The following is a 19,451-nucleotide window of genomic DNA, read 5'->3' as shown; positions in this document are numbered from 1 at the left end:
CACTGACCTTAGTTCTGCCTTTTCAAAGTGACCGCACCCATCCTGCACTCCTGCATGTGCCTACAGGGCTTGAGCCAACCACGATTAAAAACAAAACACATGAAGACTAAGACTGATGAATATCACACAGCAAATCTGCTCCCCTAGTAGGAAATTCTCTTCTTAAAAAGTGAAAGCAAATCTGAGCTTGTACATTCTTCTCACACAACCTGGATGGCTGCATGGATTTATGCTGAATTTTTATCCTTCAGGTGTCCCACACATTACAGGACATCGATGCATAGTTCCAATAATGCTTCTGAAAGCAAGTGTCTTTAGGGCCTGTTACAGAACTGGCCAATGTTTACCACTCTGCAACAGTGGCCTGTTTAATTCTCAAGTCAGCCTGGAAACTCTACTTGACTTTCAGATGAAAGTTCCTAAAAAGAAAGCTGTTTCTATATCTCCTACAGAGTCTGCCCGATCTTCATTTAGAGGCTGATGCTTCCACAAAGTGGATTTTGTGCTCTTCTTTTTATATGTTGTTATGCATAGTGGGGTGTTATGCACTTCCTCTGAACTGTGTTTCATACCTCTGGGTTTGAAAACACTGACCCAATGGCAGGATGCTTGTGGAACAAGCTGGCAACCGGAGTTCTTGAGTTCAGAGAAATCAGTGCAAGTACTCCCATGATAGTCACAGAAAAATTTAGGCTAGATGAGACAACCAAAGGTCCCTGACTCAGGCAAGATGAACTTCAAAGCTAATCAGGTGGCTCAAGCCCTTGATTGACTGATTCTACAAATCTCTGTGGATGAAGATTGCACTGCCTCTCTGTTTGTGATTGTAATGTAAAGATTATTTTTTTTTTTTGTCCAACTGTGATTTTCTTGTCTGCAATTTGTGTTTGCTGCCTCTTGTCCTATTGTTGCACATTTCTGAGAAGAGCCTGGCTGTTCTCACCACAATGCTGCTTTACTGGAAGTCTGCCATGAGGTGCCCTACCTCATGTCCAAGCCTTCTCTTCTTCAAACTGAAGACGTCCAGGTTCTCGTATGACCTCTCCTCACAGGACAAGTGTCTTGGCTCACTAACCACCACAGCAGCCCTTCCTTAAATCTACTCTGGGGTGTCTCCTGTGTTTTGGTGAGTCCAGAACTAGACACAGTATTCCAGCTGTAGCCTCATGCATAATTTTAATACATAAATAGATTCTCATCTGGGTCCAAAGAAAGTAACTTTGTCTAGAGATGCCTAACATAGCAAAGCTTTTTCTGCTGTTATGCTTACAAAGCAGCAGCTATGTATCATTTTCCCTAGGAAGAGATTTATCAGCCTTCAGTGATGCCACAAGCCTGTGTGTTTCTAAGGCAAATGAAGTTCTTCACATAAACCTTCTGGGCCCTATACAACCACCAGAAAAAAACCATTAAAAGGCCGTACCTTGGGGATCATTGAAGAGTGAGAACTCAGCATCAATGGCACTTCGGGGAAATGAAGGCAAACGCAGCAGGTCTTCCTGAAGCATTGATACGTGTGACTGCTTGTGGGCAGTGGGGATTTTCTGGGTCAGCGATATGAGGAACAACACCCGCCCCACCTCTTCTAGTTTGCGGGTGAACACCTGGAAGAGAAAAAGAGACACGGATCAGTGTCAGTCTGGTCAAAAAGCTCTTTACAAAGTATGTACTTTTTTCTAGGTTAGCTTCCACAGCTTTCTCCGATGGTAAAGAGATTGCACTCAAGCCCCAGAGGAACCTGCTGAAACTCAGAAAGCAAGTGCTGTGCCCTTCTGCTAGAATTTGCAATGACTGGTGGGTTTTAGCCCCACTCAGCAAAGATGGATTGTGTTCATAAAGGAGTTTTAACACCGCTTTCCATTTCCGTCTTGTAGCGGACCCTGAATAGCTGTCAAATGTTTTGCAACTGTGCTGTCTAGTCTTTGGTAGATCAGTAGAAACTGCCTGTGTAAGCCCCAAGGTGATCAGAGGCAAACCAACTCCAAACTGAAACCCATACAGTTGCAGTTGCTCTCTGCAAGGTCTTAGACAATGGTCAACATCATGTCTGTTTTCTGGCTGGCATAATAAAACTTTTAATACCAAACATTTAAAGTTTAACCGCATTCCACTTCCTTTTTATTTCCTGCTTAGTGTCATCCTTTGCAGATATAGCTAGAGCAACTTTTTTCCCTACTTTTCCCTGTGCTACTGTGACAGGGACAGTTTTGCTTTTGTGGAAAACAAAGTATGCAGCTTCCTACAGATGGAGTAAATTCAATATTGCTGTCTTACTGTCTAAGGAAATGACACCCTCAGGGGTCTGAAGCACGTTAAAAGCACTGCCCTGACATTTTAGGTAGGGTTCAGTTCCTATGAGAGAGCTCCTGGAAGCTGCAGAACATTAGCAGGATCAGACAGATTATCAGGTCTTGAGGCAGGAAGATGGGAGGACAGTGTCTTTGTGAGACAGATTCTGCGCCAAATGCTCCTTCTCCAGCAGAGCTCTCTATCCACATGCAGCATGAGTGGAGGTTTTTAAAGGGAAAGGAAAGGTTTATTTACATGATTTGTTTCTGGGCAGAGGTGTTCAGTGACAGTAAGATACCTGCTTCTGAATGAGCTCTTGACCCTTTTCGGGATGCATCTGTACCAGGTTGAGCTGGGGAGAAACTGACCTCCGGAAAGGATAAATGTCACGGACATAGGTCTGCCAGGAAAGGAAACAATAAAGTGAATTTTAAACAAATGCAAATTGTAACAGCATTACTAGTTAGAACTAAATAAGAGGCCCTTTAGTCTTTTCAGAAACTTTTGGGCAGGGCCTTCCAGACACTGTGAAACATTATGTGAAGCTTTTCTGAGAAAGCTAGACATGAATAATTTAAGAGCCAAGGGACTCCACTTCTGCCTCTCCCCTGTTCTGACAAACTCCCATCTTTCACCACACAACTAAATACCAGACATGTGGTGCCTGCATGTCTGAATTCTGCTTATGGGCTGCCTGTTCTCCTTTAGATAACCCTGATGTTTAAAAAGGGATGAGATGGAAAGGACAAAGTAATCAGTACCTGACCTTTGCCTTACCTTGTTGTAATGAATAAGATTCCATCGCTTATCCATTAAAAAGTAATGAGAAGACTGTGTTTCAGGTATGTTAAAAAACTCCAAACACTCCTGAAGGGGAAGGAAAAGAAACATCCTATTACTTATTCGTTATCTTGTAGAAAGACCTCAATATCCAAAATATGAATATCCAGCTAATAATGTATAAAGGCATAAACCTACTAGGCTCTCACTCTTTTGGCATTAATTCTTAATTTCTTTTTAATCATGAAGTACATTAATATGTTTGTGACAATCAAGGCATGCTGTTATCACAGTCCTGAAGACCAATTTACTTATTTTGATGTCTTCATATTGCATGTATTTGCCTGGCCATATGACCCATATTGGTATTGCAGCTTCCATTTCTATACTACATATTTATCAAGTTTTAGAGGCAGGGGACGTACAGAAACATTGCAGTTCAGAACTTCCAAAGCACTGAGGTGCATGTTTCCCATCAAAACTTAATGTTGGACAAACCTGAGTCTTTTATAAGTCTGTTTCTTATGTAGTTCACATATAATGTCATCCAGGACAAAAGGGAAATGACCTCACAACTCCTAAATCCCAACATATCATTCATCATGGCTAATGAGTCATCATTTCTGCTCTTTCTAATCCTGATCATCCTGTTTAGTGTTGATAAAACCAAAATTTCAATGATTTATGTATTTATCCAGGGATGATATACAGCAAATACCCAACAAGATGCATTGTATTCAAATGTACTTGCATTTGTGGGGCTTTGGCTGGCTATGAGGTCAGGGTGTTTCTATTGCCCTTTAATATGGGATTCTGTTTTCTTGCAACCAAGCTCTCCTCATAAGAAGACAGAACTGCCTGTCACAACAACGTGTCTCCCCTGACACTGAACCAGGAAGATTAGGCAGAATGTATTGCTGGCATACAGGTATGTCAGGTAAATGTACTATTGAGCAGTTTGTCCAGTTCGAAAACTCAATCCTACCTTCAGAAGGGCTTCAAACTGTGTGTCCTCATGGACTGGTAACTGAGTTGGGATGTCGCACTCATTCTGTCCATGTACGACAAGGGTCTTTGTGCCTAAAAGAAGAAAAGTAGAGGTACTCTTCCTGGGCTTTTACTTACTTCAGTCTCAAAAGACTGCCCATATAGGATAAGCAATATTTAAAATTCATTCCTGGGCAGACAGACAACGTCAGTCCTGCCTGGAATACATTATGCAATGTTAGCACAGTCTCGTACTTCTACAGTACATGAGACATCGATCTGTTCCTAAAACATAGAGCTGGTGACTTTAGCAGCAAATCAACTCTGGGGAAGGAACAGGCATAAAAGGTCAAATCTGTTTTTCAGCAAGAAATCTCTTGCTTACTCATGAAGTCCTAGGCTCACAGCACACCCTTCTTGGGCTTTCTTGAGATTTAAATGATAGGTTGCATTAAATCAAACTGAGTCTGAATGGTACAGTCCTAAAAGGATCTTCCTGCCAGTCTTTCACAGCCCAACTGGCACAAAGCCCCATGTTGAAATACCTGTTCTCATTCACCTTCTGTTTGCTTCTTTCAGAGCTCTTAAAGCCGTTTTCTGAATCTCAAGGAATGAGAGGTGGAATTTACTGACTGAATCCTCAACTGAAGGAAAACTGACTTAGAAAATGCAGCCATTTGTAGCAGGTCTGATCCAGTTCTGACAGATCTCCCTATTGGTAGAGGGCGGTTGTAAACTTGGAAGTGTAGTAGATGTAAAGACTCTTTTCTTATACCTGGCATTGAGGCAGTCACCAGCAGTTTCACTTCACACTGTTCCTTCTTCATAGTCTGTTTGAGATCCTTGAAAAAAAGGCCTTCAACATAACCCACCACTTCCCAAAGGAAGGTCAGTGTTGCAGAAATGGCATCCATGCCCCATTCACATGGAGTGCGTACAAAATACATGATCAATCCCACCTGCAGGTAATAAGAGTACCAGGTAATATGTATTCTAACTGTGCAGGGCATTGTATAAACACAGAACAAGATCATGATTCTTCTGCCTTTCTTCACTCGGGGTAAATTCATTAAACTTAGATCCTGAAAGTTTACACATACTGCAGAACAATCTGCCTCTACTATTCTTCCTTTTTTTTTTTTTTTTTTTTTTTTTTATATAGAAGATGGGGAGTGGGGACAAAAAGGGCAATTACAGCCCAGCCTTAAAAGACATTGTAGATGAGGAAAAGGGAGAACATCTGCAATAAGAGACTTCTTTGCCTTATGCTCTGATGTGCTGCCACATAGACACCTGACAAACACTGGAAGGCTCCTGGAGCAGCATACATCTTGTCTGTTTTTTCATCTCTTAACTGAAAGAACTGCAGCAAATGCATTTTCCACAATCATAAAAGAAGCTCCTAGTTTTATTCCAAAGGGACTGTCCAAAAGCAAAGCATTTTCTGAATGAAAATTAAGTAAAATAATTAAAGGTTTCCAGCATTGTGACCCTCCTATTGCTTTACAACTCAGCATCTATGATTTAGCTCAGAAATTCACGACAGGAAGTCTAGAGGTTTAATAAAAAGGTAAAGGTTCCTCTTCCTATAAGGAATAAAAAGCTGATGTAAGCCCGGTATTTTGCATCTACAGCCAGAAGCAGATAGGAAACATAAATGAAAAGACACAGAGCATTTTTTTCTTTGCAGATTGTGGCATTAACTTTTTATGACACATGCAGATAGAGGTGAGATTATGAGCTGCACAATTTACTCACAAGCTACTCACCAAATAGTTAAAGAGGATATGAGATGTCTGCGCAGGGAAGTCCCCAATGTTCAACAAAAGCTTCCTTAACATATACATCAGCTCATCCTAAAAGAAGAGCAAATGTTTTCTTTCCATCACAAAATGGAAAATAGATTTCTCCACTTGTCTTCCCCAGCTTTGTTACCTCCCATTTTTCTGCATCCCTTTGTTCAGTTCTGTCTGTTGGTGCGTGAAGTGGCACTCTATGCTTGTGACCATTCCTACATTTCCCAAAATAAGACTCAGGGCACAGCACCCGGGTCAACATCCTTATATTTCATTTTAAAGAGGCCAATACCTCCTACTGCCATTTGTCCTGACTGTAGCATCCTGATTCTGCACTCCCCTCTCCCTGTAATAATACTAATTCTTGCTTACCACAACAAATGGCTGCCTAGATAATCTTGCTGAGACACTGTGAAATCTAGCACAGCTCAACTCAGTAACTGTGGTTGCTGGGTAGGAGATCAGGGCAGAATCTAACACTCCTTCTTTTAGAAGCTGCTTTCTTTAATGCAGACTAATTAATTTCTTAAGGTGGGGAGGAAGGCAGGTAGAAGGGAAAGAGTTTCACTGTCAGCCAAGGACAGACAAACAGAGAGACAAGGCCATGAGACCTTTGAGAAAAAAACGAACAGGATGGCATGGGTGAAGGTAATATGGCCTGTTTTTGATAGAAGGGGTTGTGCTTCACTAAGCATCTGTTCATGGCTAGGCTCAGAGCAAGTCACATCCTTAGCAGGGGTAAATGAGCTGTGCCACATTTACATCAGTGGACAGTGCCTGAAGCCAACTGATGATATGGCCTAAAAGACTTTGAGGCACATTATAATTGCAGATGTTCTTCTCCAGATACTACCCACAGAGGTATTTTGCTTGCAGCTGTTCTCCCCTGCTCTAAGCGATGTACAAGGCCAATGGGGAGAAGAGGAGTTTACCTGTCGGTTGCTTATTGTGAGCTTCTCAAGGAAATGGCGCAGGACTGTAGAGGGGTCTTCAATTAAGCAGTTCCACAGGACCTGCTGAGCAACAGCACTTACTGTAAAACAGAAAGAAAACACAGTCAGAACTCTCTCCCTTAGAAAAGCCTTGAAATGGTGCACTTAGATGCAAATGTTCCTAACCTTCTATTACGATTAGCATTTTTGTACTGAAATACACAGGAGCTGCTTTGAGGCACTAGGATTCCTGTTCACCACTGCAGTCATTTGAAAAAAAGTCTAATAACAGAATTGTAGGGGTTGGAAGGGACCTCTGGCGATCATCAAGTCCAACCCCCCTGCTAAAAACAGGTTTCCTACAGTAGGTTGAGCAGGAAAGCATCTAGGCAGGTCCTGAATTTCTCCAGAGAAGGAGAAATTCTTTTACATTGTAAAGAAGTTCTTATGCATGTTTGTGTGGAAATTCCTGCGTTTCAGTGTCTGGTCATTGCCTCTTGTCCTATTGCTGCCTTTCCTAAATTCTGATGATAGGATAGGAATCACTTCAGCTCTGTAGTCAGAAAAATAATAAAGAAATAACTGCTTGGATTCACAACTCCATATGGGCAAATATGTCAATTAAAAAGAAATAATATATATATATATATACTTTTCTTCATGCATGGAAACGCCACCTCATGGTGATTCACTGAGTGACTTTATCTGTTATTAATGGATAGTATTAGATAGTCGGCAGGGGATTATGTTGATGATCAACTCCCCAAAGTGTAATTAATCATAGCCCTGTGAAGATTAACAACAGCTGAGAATTATTCATTGTTTTGTTTTCAGTGCTCAGTTCTTTGTCACAAAATGACATATTATTTAGGTGGCTGGCTACACCCACCCAAAACGGAATAAAGAATGTGACAGAAAGTTAAGTGTGCAATCAGCCATCATGATGGGTGATAAGAAAGGAAGAGCAACAGTCCACCATCTATAAACATTTAAGAGAAACAAATACAGAAGAACCTATTATTACTTTACAAATACATCACAGACCGTAAACAAAATGTTAGAACTGTGTACAGCTGGATTTCCACTTGTCATTGGATCAAAGAAATATTGGTGGGAATAGGCTTCAGGACGTCTCTAGTCCAAGCCCTGCTTGGAGCAAGACTGTCACCAACACCAGATTATGTCAACCACAGCTTTGTCTAGCCAAGGGTTGATAGCTGCTGTGGAAGGAGATGGATGGAGATGGAGACTGAACTATGCTCCTGGTAGACAAGTTCTTTCCTAATTTGCATCCTGAACCTCACAAGCTGCAATCTGTGTGGTAGTTTCTCCGTTTCCTTTTCATTACACAAAACAAGCCCAGTTTCCACAATCACTCCTCACAGAACACCAGTTTTAGGCCTCTTACTGTCCTGGTATCCCCTTGCTAGATCTTTTGCAGCTTCCCAACATGCTTCTTGAACTGGAAGCCTTTTCAGGGTCCCAAAAGATAGCAAATATCATTGGAAACCCTGAGCAAAGAAGAAAAAGAGCCTACAAGATCACATTTATGTTTTCCACCCATTTGGAACTAGTTTGTGAGGACTGAAAATGTTATTCATAAGCTTTGTAACAAATATATACACTTATAACATTCTACTAATAGGAAACATGAACTATGAGCAAATACAAGGTACTATTACACCTGTTCCCACTTTAGTTATGGGACCTAACAAATGAAAATATTTTAAGTGCTGGCAGGTTCTGCCACTCCTAGGCAAGAATCACTTGAAGTGTAATCTAGGTCAGTACCAGCTACTCCATCCTCCCGGACTTCTCCGTCTTCCATCAGATGGACAATGGGGAGCACTGCTGCACAGATGCATGCTGGAAACACAGCCTGAGGTGGTTGTGGCATGTGATGGTTCGGCGTATGCTCTGTAGTGTGTTCTTCATCTGGAGCAGTAAGAAGAGTAGAAGGTAAGTGTCCATGATAAGCTGTGACACTGCACAGGCAGGTCAGATAAAAATTTATGTTAGGTGCTGAACAAACGGAAAAAAATGATAGGCTGCCTGGTCACTGTGCAAGCACAGCAGCTTTACTGTTCATCTCCAAGAAGAAACAGCATCTCCAGTAAACTTCTTGATCAAGAATTTTTATTGTCGATATTATCTTTACTAATTTATATTTCTTTTCTTCTAGACATTACATTTTCCTTTTTTATGAAATCTCATTTCATTACCGTTTTTTGGCCAATATGGTCTCCAAGGCATGACTCAGTGAAAATGAAACATGAAAAGTAAGGGAGGACATTGTGACAGGAAGAATGAATAAAATAATGCATGGCAGTAATTTATTATAAAGAGTTCAAGCCTGAGAATACATTCAGCAAAAGAAAATGCCATCAGCTTTAAAGGTTAGCAGGAAAGGCTTCCAATGAGTGAAATCCTAGGAAAGTATACTCCAAAGCGAAGTCAACCCACCTTCTGCACTGACTGCTGAGCGCACTGACCAGACAGAGCCACGGCGGAAGGAATAGTTCCTATGAGATGTACTGGAGGTGCAGGAAGGACTCACAGAGAGACGGCGGGAGGCCAGGTTGGCAACTTCTTCTACTGACAAAGAGAATGGGAAATGTCAATCGAGATCTAGCTGACAGACTTTAGGGAGCTTTCTGAAGGAGAGCACTTGCAACCAAACTGGCACATTGAAATTTCAAGTCAGGTAACACTCAGAAGGAACAATTTCAAATCTATAAAGAGCAGGTAGGCAATTTGCTCATGCTTTGAGAAACAGCTCAATATTGCTCCATAGGAGTGTTCAGTGCTTTGGTGAGTCACATTTTAACTTGCTTCTCTTCATCTACATCCTATTATCCACCATGGTTGGTGGTGCTTAGTTTTTCCTAAGAATTGTGAATTCTGCTCACATACTTCCCAATGTATGTATAGATCCAAACACCAGTGTAATTACCTAATTGCATATGCCTTGTAATGACTTCAGTGACATCTTTGTGCTCTCTTAGCTTGAAAATCCTCACCCATAGACTAAGTTTTCAGGGCACAACTCATGCCATGTAACTTTAACCATCTGAAACTTTAGTAATGAGTTTGAGCTGGTCATCTAGACCCTCCCCTCTAGATACTATAAAGACAGAAAATTCTGGAGGCAGTTCACTCTGTCTTAAGCTACGTGTCTTAGGACAAATACCGCCAAATACTCCCACCTTTTAATTATCAATGGATTAAAGTTAAGAAAAAAAATCATTCTTTTTGTCCCATATTCTCACTGTGTTAAAATCAGACCTCCCAAAATGCTGGGAGCTTTGATATATTAAGAGCTCTGAAGTTACATTGATTCTGGCTGAGGGGGAAAGGGGTAAGCGGGGCTCGGGACACAGTGAGTGTTCAATATATCTCAGGTTTTGCATTTATTTTTTATTTATGATTTTTTCTCAGTCACTTAGACCCTTCAACAAATGAGTGTGGCTGCTCACCACCTTTACAGAGGTATTAAACTGTGGTAGTACTTGCGCATGCTCTGAGGTGGTGAGCACACCAAGGCAAGGAATTTCCTAGCATTAATGATTTTCCTGGTTGTCACATCCCCAAGCAGTGCTGTATGTTGGTGGCAGGTGCTCCCTGGTTCCTGGAAGGCTTTTCCTGGCCCTGGAGCACACCTTCTTCTTCCTGCTCTGAGCTCGGTGTGCAGGTTGGCTCATAGCAGGCCTCCTGAGTGATGGGGATGGCTGTAATGAGACTGGCTTCCCGACCCAGGCGCTTCTTCTCTTCCTCCTGCTGCAGGTTTTTTAGGATGTGCTCTGCTCGCTGATGGGAACGTGACACTGCTCTGGCTGAAAAGGACTTCTGTCAGGAAGAAAAGAGAAGTACAGCCTGAAGCTGTTGGTTAAGATGCACGCATCCTAGGTTTTTCACTAGGGTCCTCAGTGACATTCAGCAACTCAGTTTGTAAATACAAATCAAAACAGCTCTAGTTGTACCAGGTGCTATGTCTATAACAAGCCTTGGTGCCAACCTCTCCCATGAGGAACACACAAACTGGCACATAGGAAACTGTCAGACAGTTCAAGTGAACTAATTCTTTGGGGAGATAACAGCTGTCTGCTCCTAAGATCTGACTTACTGTCTCTCACAGGCATGTGTTATACAGTACAGTGCCCCACTGAACAAACAGACAGAAAAGCCTTATGCTCATGTAGAATGATGACAAGAAAACTCAGTTTAGGCCACATCTTTTGGTTTTAGTTCCCTCCATGCCCTTACTGAGAAACAGCAATACTCACCCTCATGATATAGAATCATAGAAGGGTTTGGGTTGGAAGGGACCTTAAAGATCATCCAGTTCCAGCCTGTTGCCAGGGGCAGCAATGCCTCCCACCAGATCAGGCTCCTCAAAGCCCCATCCAGCCTGGCCTTGAGCACTACCAGGGATTGGGCATCCACAGCTTCTCTGGGCAACCTGGGCCAGTGCCTCACCACGTTCATAGCAAAGAATTTCTTAATGTCTAGTCTTTATCTCCCCTCTTTTAGCTAAAAGCCATTACTCCCTGTCCTGTCACTAGACTCGCTGACATATAGCCCCTCTCCTGCTTTCCTGTAGACCCCCTGTAGGGACTGGAAGACTGCTATAAGGTCTCACTGGAGCATTCTTTTCTCCAAGCTGAACAACCCCAACTCTCCCAGCCTGTCTTCATAGGAGAGGTGCTCCAGCCATCTGAGCATCCTCGTGGCCTCCTCTGGACCCGCTCCAGTAAGTTCCTGTCCTTACATTGGGGGATACAGATCTGCTTATGTCTGGCGGTCCCAGATATCTCTGCTTACCGACTGGTCTTCATTTATAGGGTCTTGCACACTCCCGCTGCACTGAGGAACCCAGGGGGGATCAAACATTGGCACAGATGGCATCCCCAGGACGGGGGAAGGCAAAGTGAAGTTTATACTTGGAGGAGGGATCTAAACAAAGCCATAAAAGACATTTTGTATGACAGCATACTAATATTAATGTCTGTAGTGCTAATTAAATACGAGTACAAGTACCCAAGACATTAATTACCTCTGCAAAGTATTCCCAACTCTGCATTTCACTACAACGTAAGACTGTACAACAGACAGATTTCTTTCTTTCTCTGGTGTTTATCTTGACCCCATTATGCTTCTCCCATTTTTAAACAGGAGTTCTACACATCATCTCCCCCTCTGGTGTGACTTACATGATGATTTCTTTCTCTAAACTGATTTTGAGGCAATTTCATGGCAGCATGTCACAACACGTCTACCCCAGAAGACAAACCACACATGGCAACGTTGTGTTTCATGTGTCCTATCTACCTTAAAGATCTGTTGTGCTCCTTCTTCCATCCTTGGCCAGACTTGATATCTAAACCTCCAGAGAGTGTGAAATTTGAGAATGGCATTCAGTCTTTGCACTGTCTCTGGGTGATGAAATTCGGACATCAGCATGTCAGAAACAGCCTCTGGCACTTTCACAGCACACAGCAGGAACATGGCAGCTGCAGGGAGAGAACATCTGATCATCTGTTTTGCTTATTACTGTGTTTATCTGGCAGGAAATTTTGCAGCTGTATAAACTCCCACCAGAAAGAAACTTTGGCTCCAAAAATAAGATCAGCAGTCTACCAGGCTTAGCAAAAATTGTACTGCTTCATGAAACCAAGCATGTGTGATTCTACCTTTTGGAACCTTGCAGCATTATCTGTGCAATGTTTTTTAAAAGTTCTGTCAAACCTGCTTTTAAAATAAAATACAGCTTTGCTCTTCTCACTAACATCTCAGTCACGAGTGGTTTAAAGTAAGAAGCAGCTCCTGAATAGCAGGACTAATTCAGTTTGGCTTTCTAAAATTTTATTTCCGAGTGCCTTCTGTGATGGTTAGTAAAGACCGGTTTAAGAGCTCAGCCTTTCCCTCAGTGCAGGAGGCAGTGGCCCAACAGAAGGCTCACTTGTCTATTTTCATGGGATAAAAACAAAAACAAAGGTTCTTAGCTAGCTAAGCACCATGCAATGACTGCAATCTGCTCAAAGACAAAATTGAGTTGCTATATATTGGGAAGCAAAGGACAAGATCCCAATGGAAGACAGCACAACAGAAGTTGAACTGGCCCATAGTTACTTCTTTAAAGCATATTTGAATATAAACAGGCATAGCCCAACTCCAGCCTTGTGGAGGCCAATTAATTTAGATGTGTATCTGAGGGGCACTGAGCAGGAACCAAAGGAACAGTGCAGTGCTGCTGTGGGAGTTTTGTGGGTGTCAGCACCCACGGCTTCTTTGTAGGACAACTAGCTTACCACAGAAAGACTGGAGGCAATTTGTCTAGACTTGGTGACAATTCCTCCCCACAGCAGAAGGAGGACATTTGCCATCTTGTTTGCCTCACCACTTATTCAGAAGGTGCAAGGCATGAGAGCTGTGCTAATGGGAGGCAGTCAGGACACATGAAGGACACAGCTGCCCTTTGACTGCTTAGGTCCTGCCTTGCACTGCAGAGGCTCCTGGTTCTGCTCCAGCATCATGCTCCAAATCTGCAGGGCCCCTCCTGTTTCACCACCTCAGAGAACGTTCTGCTCTTCACTGTTTTAACTGCATCTATGTCGGGTCTTTGTAGGGCTGATGTGAAAGTGTGAGCTCATGCTGAAAGCTTTCCATACCCCCAGAAAATAAATACATCCTGGAATGGGGTCAGTAGATGGTGCTGTTGTCCAGTAACACAGAAGTTTCTTTTACCCAGCTTGGGGATAGAAATATTGTGAGTGTTCAGGTCTGCCCTTGATGACTGATTTATGCTGGGGCTGAAATTACTCTTGCTAACAGGACAGCTACCTACAGACCCTCAAATGGATTTTAATCCTCCCTTCACGGAGGGGAAAAGGAGCCAGATGTATCTAACAGGCTGTATTAGAGGAGCAGCCAGCCAGCACTCCTCAGAAAGAGCAGCAAAGCTTTATTACCTTCTCTGTGAGCCCGAGTAAGGTTTTGATACAGGAAAAAGAATATTCCTCGAGAAAGGAGCTGAAGGGGGAGAAAGGAGTGCAGCCTCAGGCAGCTTGTTTCTCTTTATTTTGCCGCTCTCTATTCCTGTTTGCACATTTGGCCCCATGTATTGGGTTTACATGGTGAGGCGTTGGTAGCGGGGGGGCTGCAGTGTGGTCTCTGTGAGAAGAGACCAGAGGCTGCCCCTGTGTTGGACAGGGCCAGTTCCAGCTGGATCCCAGATGCAGCTGCTGCTGGCCAAAGCTGAGCCCGTGAGCTGGTTAAGCCCCTGTGAAAATGTATTTAAAAGGGAAAAAAATGCTGTGCAGCAGCTGCAAAAGAGAAGATTGAGAAATAACAGGAGAAAAACAACCCTGCAGACCCCATGATCAAGCGAAGGAGGAAGGAGTGCTCCAGGCATCAAAGCTAAAGTTCCCCCTGCAACCCGAGGGGAAAACCTTAGTGATGCAGGCTGCCCCCCTGCAGCCTGCGGAGAGGAGCCCACGCTGGAGCAGTCCGTTCCTGAAGGACTGCACCTTGTGGTACAGACCCCTCCTGGGGCAGTTCTTGAAGAACTGCAGCTCGTGGAAGGACCCGTGTTGGGGCAGCTCATGAAGGACGGCAGCCCATGGGAGGGATCCCATGCTGGAGCAGGGGAAGAGCAGCAAAGTGTTATGAACTGATGTCAACTCAATTCCCCATCCTCCTGCACTGTTCAGGGAGGAGGAGGATGTAGAAGAACCAGGAGTGAAGATGAGTCTAGAAAGAAGGGGGAAGTGGGGAGGTGTTTGCAGTTCTCGGTATCCTAATCTGTTATTAAATGGCAGTAAAATAAGTTAATCTTCCACAATGCAAGTCTCTTTTGCCTGTGACAGTAACTAGTGAGCAAACTCCATCCTTATCTTGACCCTCATTTTTTTTCCTCTGTTATTTTCTACCCTTGCCTTGCTGAGGAGGGGGAGTGAGAGCATAGCTTGGCGGGCATCTGAGGCACTAAAGAGGACTGCAGTGGGTTAGCTTTGTCTGGTCTCTCACTGAGATAAAAGCTCTTTAATGAGAGAAAAATAAAGGCTGCATGTGGTAGCTAAAAGAAAAAAAGATGTATTCTCTACTCCCCATAAGCAGGTGATGTCCAGCCACTTTCTGGGAAGCACAGCCTCATGGCTGTTGCTTCAGAAAACAAATGCCTTCATAATGAATGTTCCCTGCTTCCTCCTCCCTTCTTTTAGCTTTTACTGCTGAGCACAACATCGAATGATATGGAATAACAGACCTTTTGGTCAGTTTATGTCAGCTGTCCTGGCTGTGTCCCCTCCCAACCTTTTGACCACCCCCAGCTTGGTTGGTGACTTTGCTGGAGGCAGAGGGTTGGAGAGACAGCCTTGGTACTGTGAGAGCACTGCTGAACAGTAGGCGAAATTTATGTGTCATCAGCACTGTTCTAGCCACAAATGCAAGGCACAGCACTATAGGGGCTGTAATGAGGAAAGCTAACTCCATCCCGGCCAGACCCAATACACCTGGGAAACGCAAAGGGAAAGGGAAGAGCACAGAGAAGGCCCATGGGCTGAAGAAGTGCACTGTGTAGTCGAGGAGCAGATAGAAAGTGAAGAAACCAGAACTGATGAAGAACACTGAATGCAGATTCAAACAATGGACTTCAGGGCAGAATTTATTGCTGCCTGTGGAAAACAAAGGACTGGTAAGCTAGATGGAAGTGTGAGGGAGAAAGGAGAGAAGTCTGAGAACACTTCAAAGCTCTTGCATGGCCAGCAGCTTTTGATAAAAATACCCATAATTTAATCTCCATTGTAAAAACATCTGTTATGGCTCCCTCAGGTGTACAAATGTGTGGAAGACAGTAGTATTTAAGATATTCCCTTGGGTGGGTGCTGGGGGAAGAGAAAGGTAGAATTTGAAATTTGTGGGAGACTGGCTCAGATATGTATTTAATTGCTTTAATTTGTGGTTTGTTTAAGAAATCTGTGTCTTGCATTTGAGCCATGTTCACTGTTTCTAGGGTTGTGGCCCATGATCTCTGAACATCTGACAGGACAATAAAACTAGAAGGGACCTCCCAAGTCACATATCTAATTCCTTTCACAAACTATTGAACCTGAGTGCATTTGCTCTCTTTCCTAGTGGTTAGAAATCTTGTTTTCCAGCTGAAAGAAGTCATACTCCTCTTTATGCTACCATGGCTTATACATTTCTTCCTCCTTGCCAGGTCTACTGTATTTATGCAAAGCAAGTGTATTGCCTCTCAGTCTTCACCTCAATCAATTAAATAAATACCCTTATCATATAGATTCTTCATTCTTCCTCCTGTCCTCACAGTCTTTCATTGTACCTGTCCATGCAAATGTCTCTTTCTTCAGTGACTGGAATTGTGCCCGAATGTGCTGTGCTCTAGGTAATTGTATGATATGATTTACAACAGCACCAATACTTTTTATCTCCAAAAAAATACCTTTGTGGAAGCATTTATTGCTTCCACATCTGAATTCTGCTTGGTAACTCACAGTCATCCTGTGGCCAACTGATACACACTCTGAACTCCTCTGCATGTCTATCAGTTCCATGGGAAAAGATCCAAACTCATAACAGAAAATTCACTGCTAGTTTGTAAAGACAATCGTACATTTTGTAGTAAGAGATTTCATCCCCTTTTTGGAGTTGCTTTTCCAAGGTAACACACTATATGTGATATTCTGATGTTCTTCAGTCTTAAAAATGCCTCTCAGTTATGTGCCATCAGCAAATATCTGCACAATCTAATACCAAGAGGGAATGTAAAATTTAAATGCCATACCATATGACTACCCATTAAGAAACACTGCTGTTTCCATGCAACAGGAGAATTTTTCTCTCAGCACAGCAGAAGTAGCTGTGACAGTTCCACTTCCATTCCATTTCCTAGTTTTTGCAGCAGCTCTCAAATGGTACTAACAATTTCCATGAGGCAACATACCAAATACTTCAGTAAACTCTGGCCAGATTATATCACTGTTTCCTCTGCCTAGAAACCCTAGAGACACAAATCACCAATATAATTTCTCTTATCATCAACCGCAACCAGGGCTGTGCAGATTGTCTTCCTTCTGTCTTCCTTCTGACCACCTCTTTTATACAGAGCACAAAAGTATGTGGTCTATGAAAACCAAACAGCCATCAGGAAATCCTTGGTGTCATTAAGACTTCCTCCACTAGAAAGCTGTCTTGCAAGGCCCTGTGACCTGCTGTGAGTTGATCTGTCTGGCTAGCCACACTAACTGATTTGGTTCCCTTACCTGCTGCTCCAGCCATGTGCTCATCCACACTGAGAAGAAGCTCCCATGCTGCAGGCTGTATGTCCCCATACATCTCTTCTGTAAGGATAGGAGCTGCTTTGATTAGCAGTGACAAAGGTGCAGGGGAGAGGCTCATTACCTGGGGAAAGAAAAAACAAATGACAACAAAAAAAAGCTGTGCCTTACAGCTGAGCTGTATAATCTATCCCCAGTGAACAATACACTCAGTAAAATTTAAAAAACAACAACAACAAAAAAAAAACACACCCTAGTTTTGGACTGCACATTACTCACTGATTGCTTCTAGTTTCAGCCATTTCAGATAATGTTCCACAGAAAAATGTTGCTTTTAGCCTACACTAAAACAGCAGTGTTTGCAAGCTAGTTCCATCTCTGATGCTAGTGACGTATGTCAACAAAGCATGGACAAAGAGGACAAAAAGCAAGCAAAACTCTTCCAAGGTGATGGACAAACAGTGGTATATACCCATGAAAATCCCACAGACAACCAAGAAAAGGCCTGTGAACAGCCCATTGCTTCTTCAGGAACATGGAACAAGAAAGAACATAGGAAACTACTGCTGTACACTGGCAGGTGGTTTCTAAATGTATTTGTGGATTCATTTTTATTTTTTGTATCCCCAATCTTGATGCACTTATCTCCATGGGAATCCAGAGATGCTGATTACCATTTAATGGAGCTACAAGTTTAAAGGACTTTTTTTGACAAGAGTTACCTCAAGAGGCTTAAATTTAGCATTACCCAGCTGGGGAAAACATGCAGGGCTGAATTAATCAATATTCAGCAACGACAATTCTTTCCTTCACACAGGCTTAAAGATCCATACGTATTTTCCTTCCTGCTGCAGTTTGAGCTGACATTTATGTAGCAATCTCCCCAACCAGCATATGGCTCAGTCAGTACCTGGTGCCTGATATATTTTAACATTCCAGAGTCCTTCTTCCCTTCCAAGTTGATATCGATCACTCTCTTTTTTAGGGATGGAGTTCTGAGGCATGACTTGTCTGAGCACTGAAAGGAAAAAAAAAAAAAAAAACACAAAAAAGAAAGTCGAGTTCACATTTTGATTTCCCAAAATTTAGAAAGTGAGATCACAGATAAAAGAAATTTCCATGTACTAGCTGCCCAGTACCAGAGGTGCAGTACAAAGCCTTCTCCAGTGCTAGCAACATGCCTGGTATCAGTGAATGAGATGGTATATCTTGTCCCATTTTCTTCTCTTTTTAACATCTCTTTTCACATTAAAAGCTTAAAGCTGTGGCCTGTGAACCAAATCATGAATGTGAATATGCTTTGTGTAATCTTCACAGGTGGTACAACCAAGTATTTTAGGTGAACAGCCCTTTTAGCACTAAGAGGTACAAAGTCCACAGCTTCCCCCCAAAAATCCAACTCAGCCATTTGCTGCATACAACTTCAAAATTCCTCTTAGCTATGCTTATCTTTTCTTGTTCCTCAGAAAGCGTGTGACAACTCGCTTCAAGACTTGAGCTCATGCCAGCCTGAGAGATGTCCCTAACAGATTGCCAATGACAGTGACAAGGACAGATCCTGTTTGTGTTCATCATCCACAAAACCAGGGACCTTTCCCAGAATGGCAGGTTTCCATAGACTTTTCTCCTCAAGCTGATGGTCTGTTGATTAAAACAGGGTCTCTCATTTATCAAGGGGCTCACGAGCCCCATGGAACACACACAGCCAGACCTGCATAGTGCAGCTGCCTCCAACCTTTCATACTGCAAACTATGAGAGTAAAGGAGAGGCTCCTCTGGAACCCAGATAACTGGAAACGGTACCCAGGCAGCCAGAGAATGACAGCACTTCAGGTATACCAGAGCAAGAGGAACAGAGGAGGCCTACAGGTATGTAAGATACTAATGTGATCGATCGCTCTTCTGCAGCGAGGTCTGTACAAACACGGGACATGTTTGGAGGAAACCTTATTGCCTCCCAAACTCTTTTTTCCTTGCTGTTGCTTAATGGCCATGACGGTTGGAAGGATGATGAAACATACATGACACTGCTTTGCAATTCAAAGCTGGAGATGAAACAATACACAGTAACAGTGTTCTTTTGCTACCTTTCATGAATGCTGCCAGCTGCTCATCTCAAGCCTGCTTTCTGTGGAGAAAGCAACTGTCTCTCTTCCTTAATACCTAATTGATACACTGCTTTTTCTGTGCCAGAGGGATTATATGGGGGTAACTCTTTCCAGGAAAGCAGAATCATTATCTCTTGTTTCATGTGCTCTGTGCTTTGTTCCATAAAGATACCCTTCAAATTCTAACTTGGCAGGAAACAAACAATCTGCTGGTTGATGAAGAAACGTTTTAAACTTGTCTCATAACTTCTACATCCACTAATA

The 19,451-nt window shown here is 42.8% G+C and overlaps 1 protein-coding gene across 3 annotated transcripts in view; it reads right to left on the bottom strand.

The window, feature by feature from the left end:
* Positions 1 to 19,451, bottom strand: part of UNC80 (unc-80 homolog, NALCN channel complex subunit) — a gene marked incomplete at both ends in the record, with an annotated part of 126,478 nt that overhangs the window by 38,080 nt on the left and 68,947 nt on the right. For all 3 annotated transcript variants that reach the window (XM_082763920.1, XM_082763919.1, XM_082763921.1), the window contains 14 exons: positions 1,424 to 1,604; positions 2,588 to 2,689; positions 3,067 to 3,156; positions 4,055 to 4,149; positions 4,832 to 5,015; positions 5,826 to 5,912; positions 6,785 to 6,885; positions 8,576 to 8,719; positions 9,248 to 9,379; positions 10,444 to 10,630; positions 11,606 to 11,737; positions 12,113 to 12,294; positions 17,065 to 17,203; positions 17,990 to 18,097. In XM_082763920.1, coding sequence (XP_082620046.1) covers positions 1,424 to 1,604; positions 2,588 to 2,689; positions 3,067 to 3,156; positions 4,055 to 4,149; positions 4,832 to 5,015; positions 5,826 to 5,912; positions 6,785 to 6,885; positions 8,576 to 8,719; positions 9,248 to 9,379; positions 10,444 to 10,630; positions 11,606 to 11,737; positions 12,113 to 12,294; positions 17,065 to 17,203; positions 17,990 to 18,097 — 1,864 coding nt within the window. The remainder of the gene's footprint in view (positions 1 to 1,423; positions 1,605 to 2,587; positions 2,690 to 3,066; positions 3,157 to 4,054; positions 4,150 to 4,831; positions 5,016 to 5,825; positions 5,913 to 6,784; positions 6,886 to 8,575; positions 8,720 to 9,247; positions 9,380 to 10,443; positions 10,631 to 11,605; positions 11,738 to 12,112; positions 12,295 to 17,064; positions 17,204 to 17,989; positions 18,098 to 19,451) is intronic.

Source organism: Aythya marila, assembly GCF_965140915.1.
Source record: "Aythya marila genome assembly, chromosome: 6".
Taxonomy (NCBI): domain Eukaryota; kingdom Metazoa; phylum Chordata; class Aves; order Anseriformes; family Anatidae; genus Aythya; species Aythya marila.
Note: the sequence above shows the minus strand (reverse complement) of the source record. Positions and strands in the feature narration are given on the sequence as shown.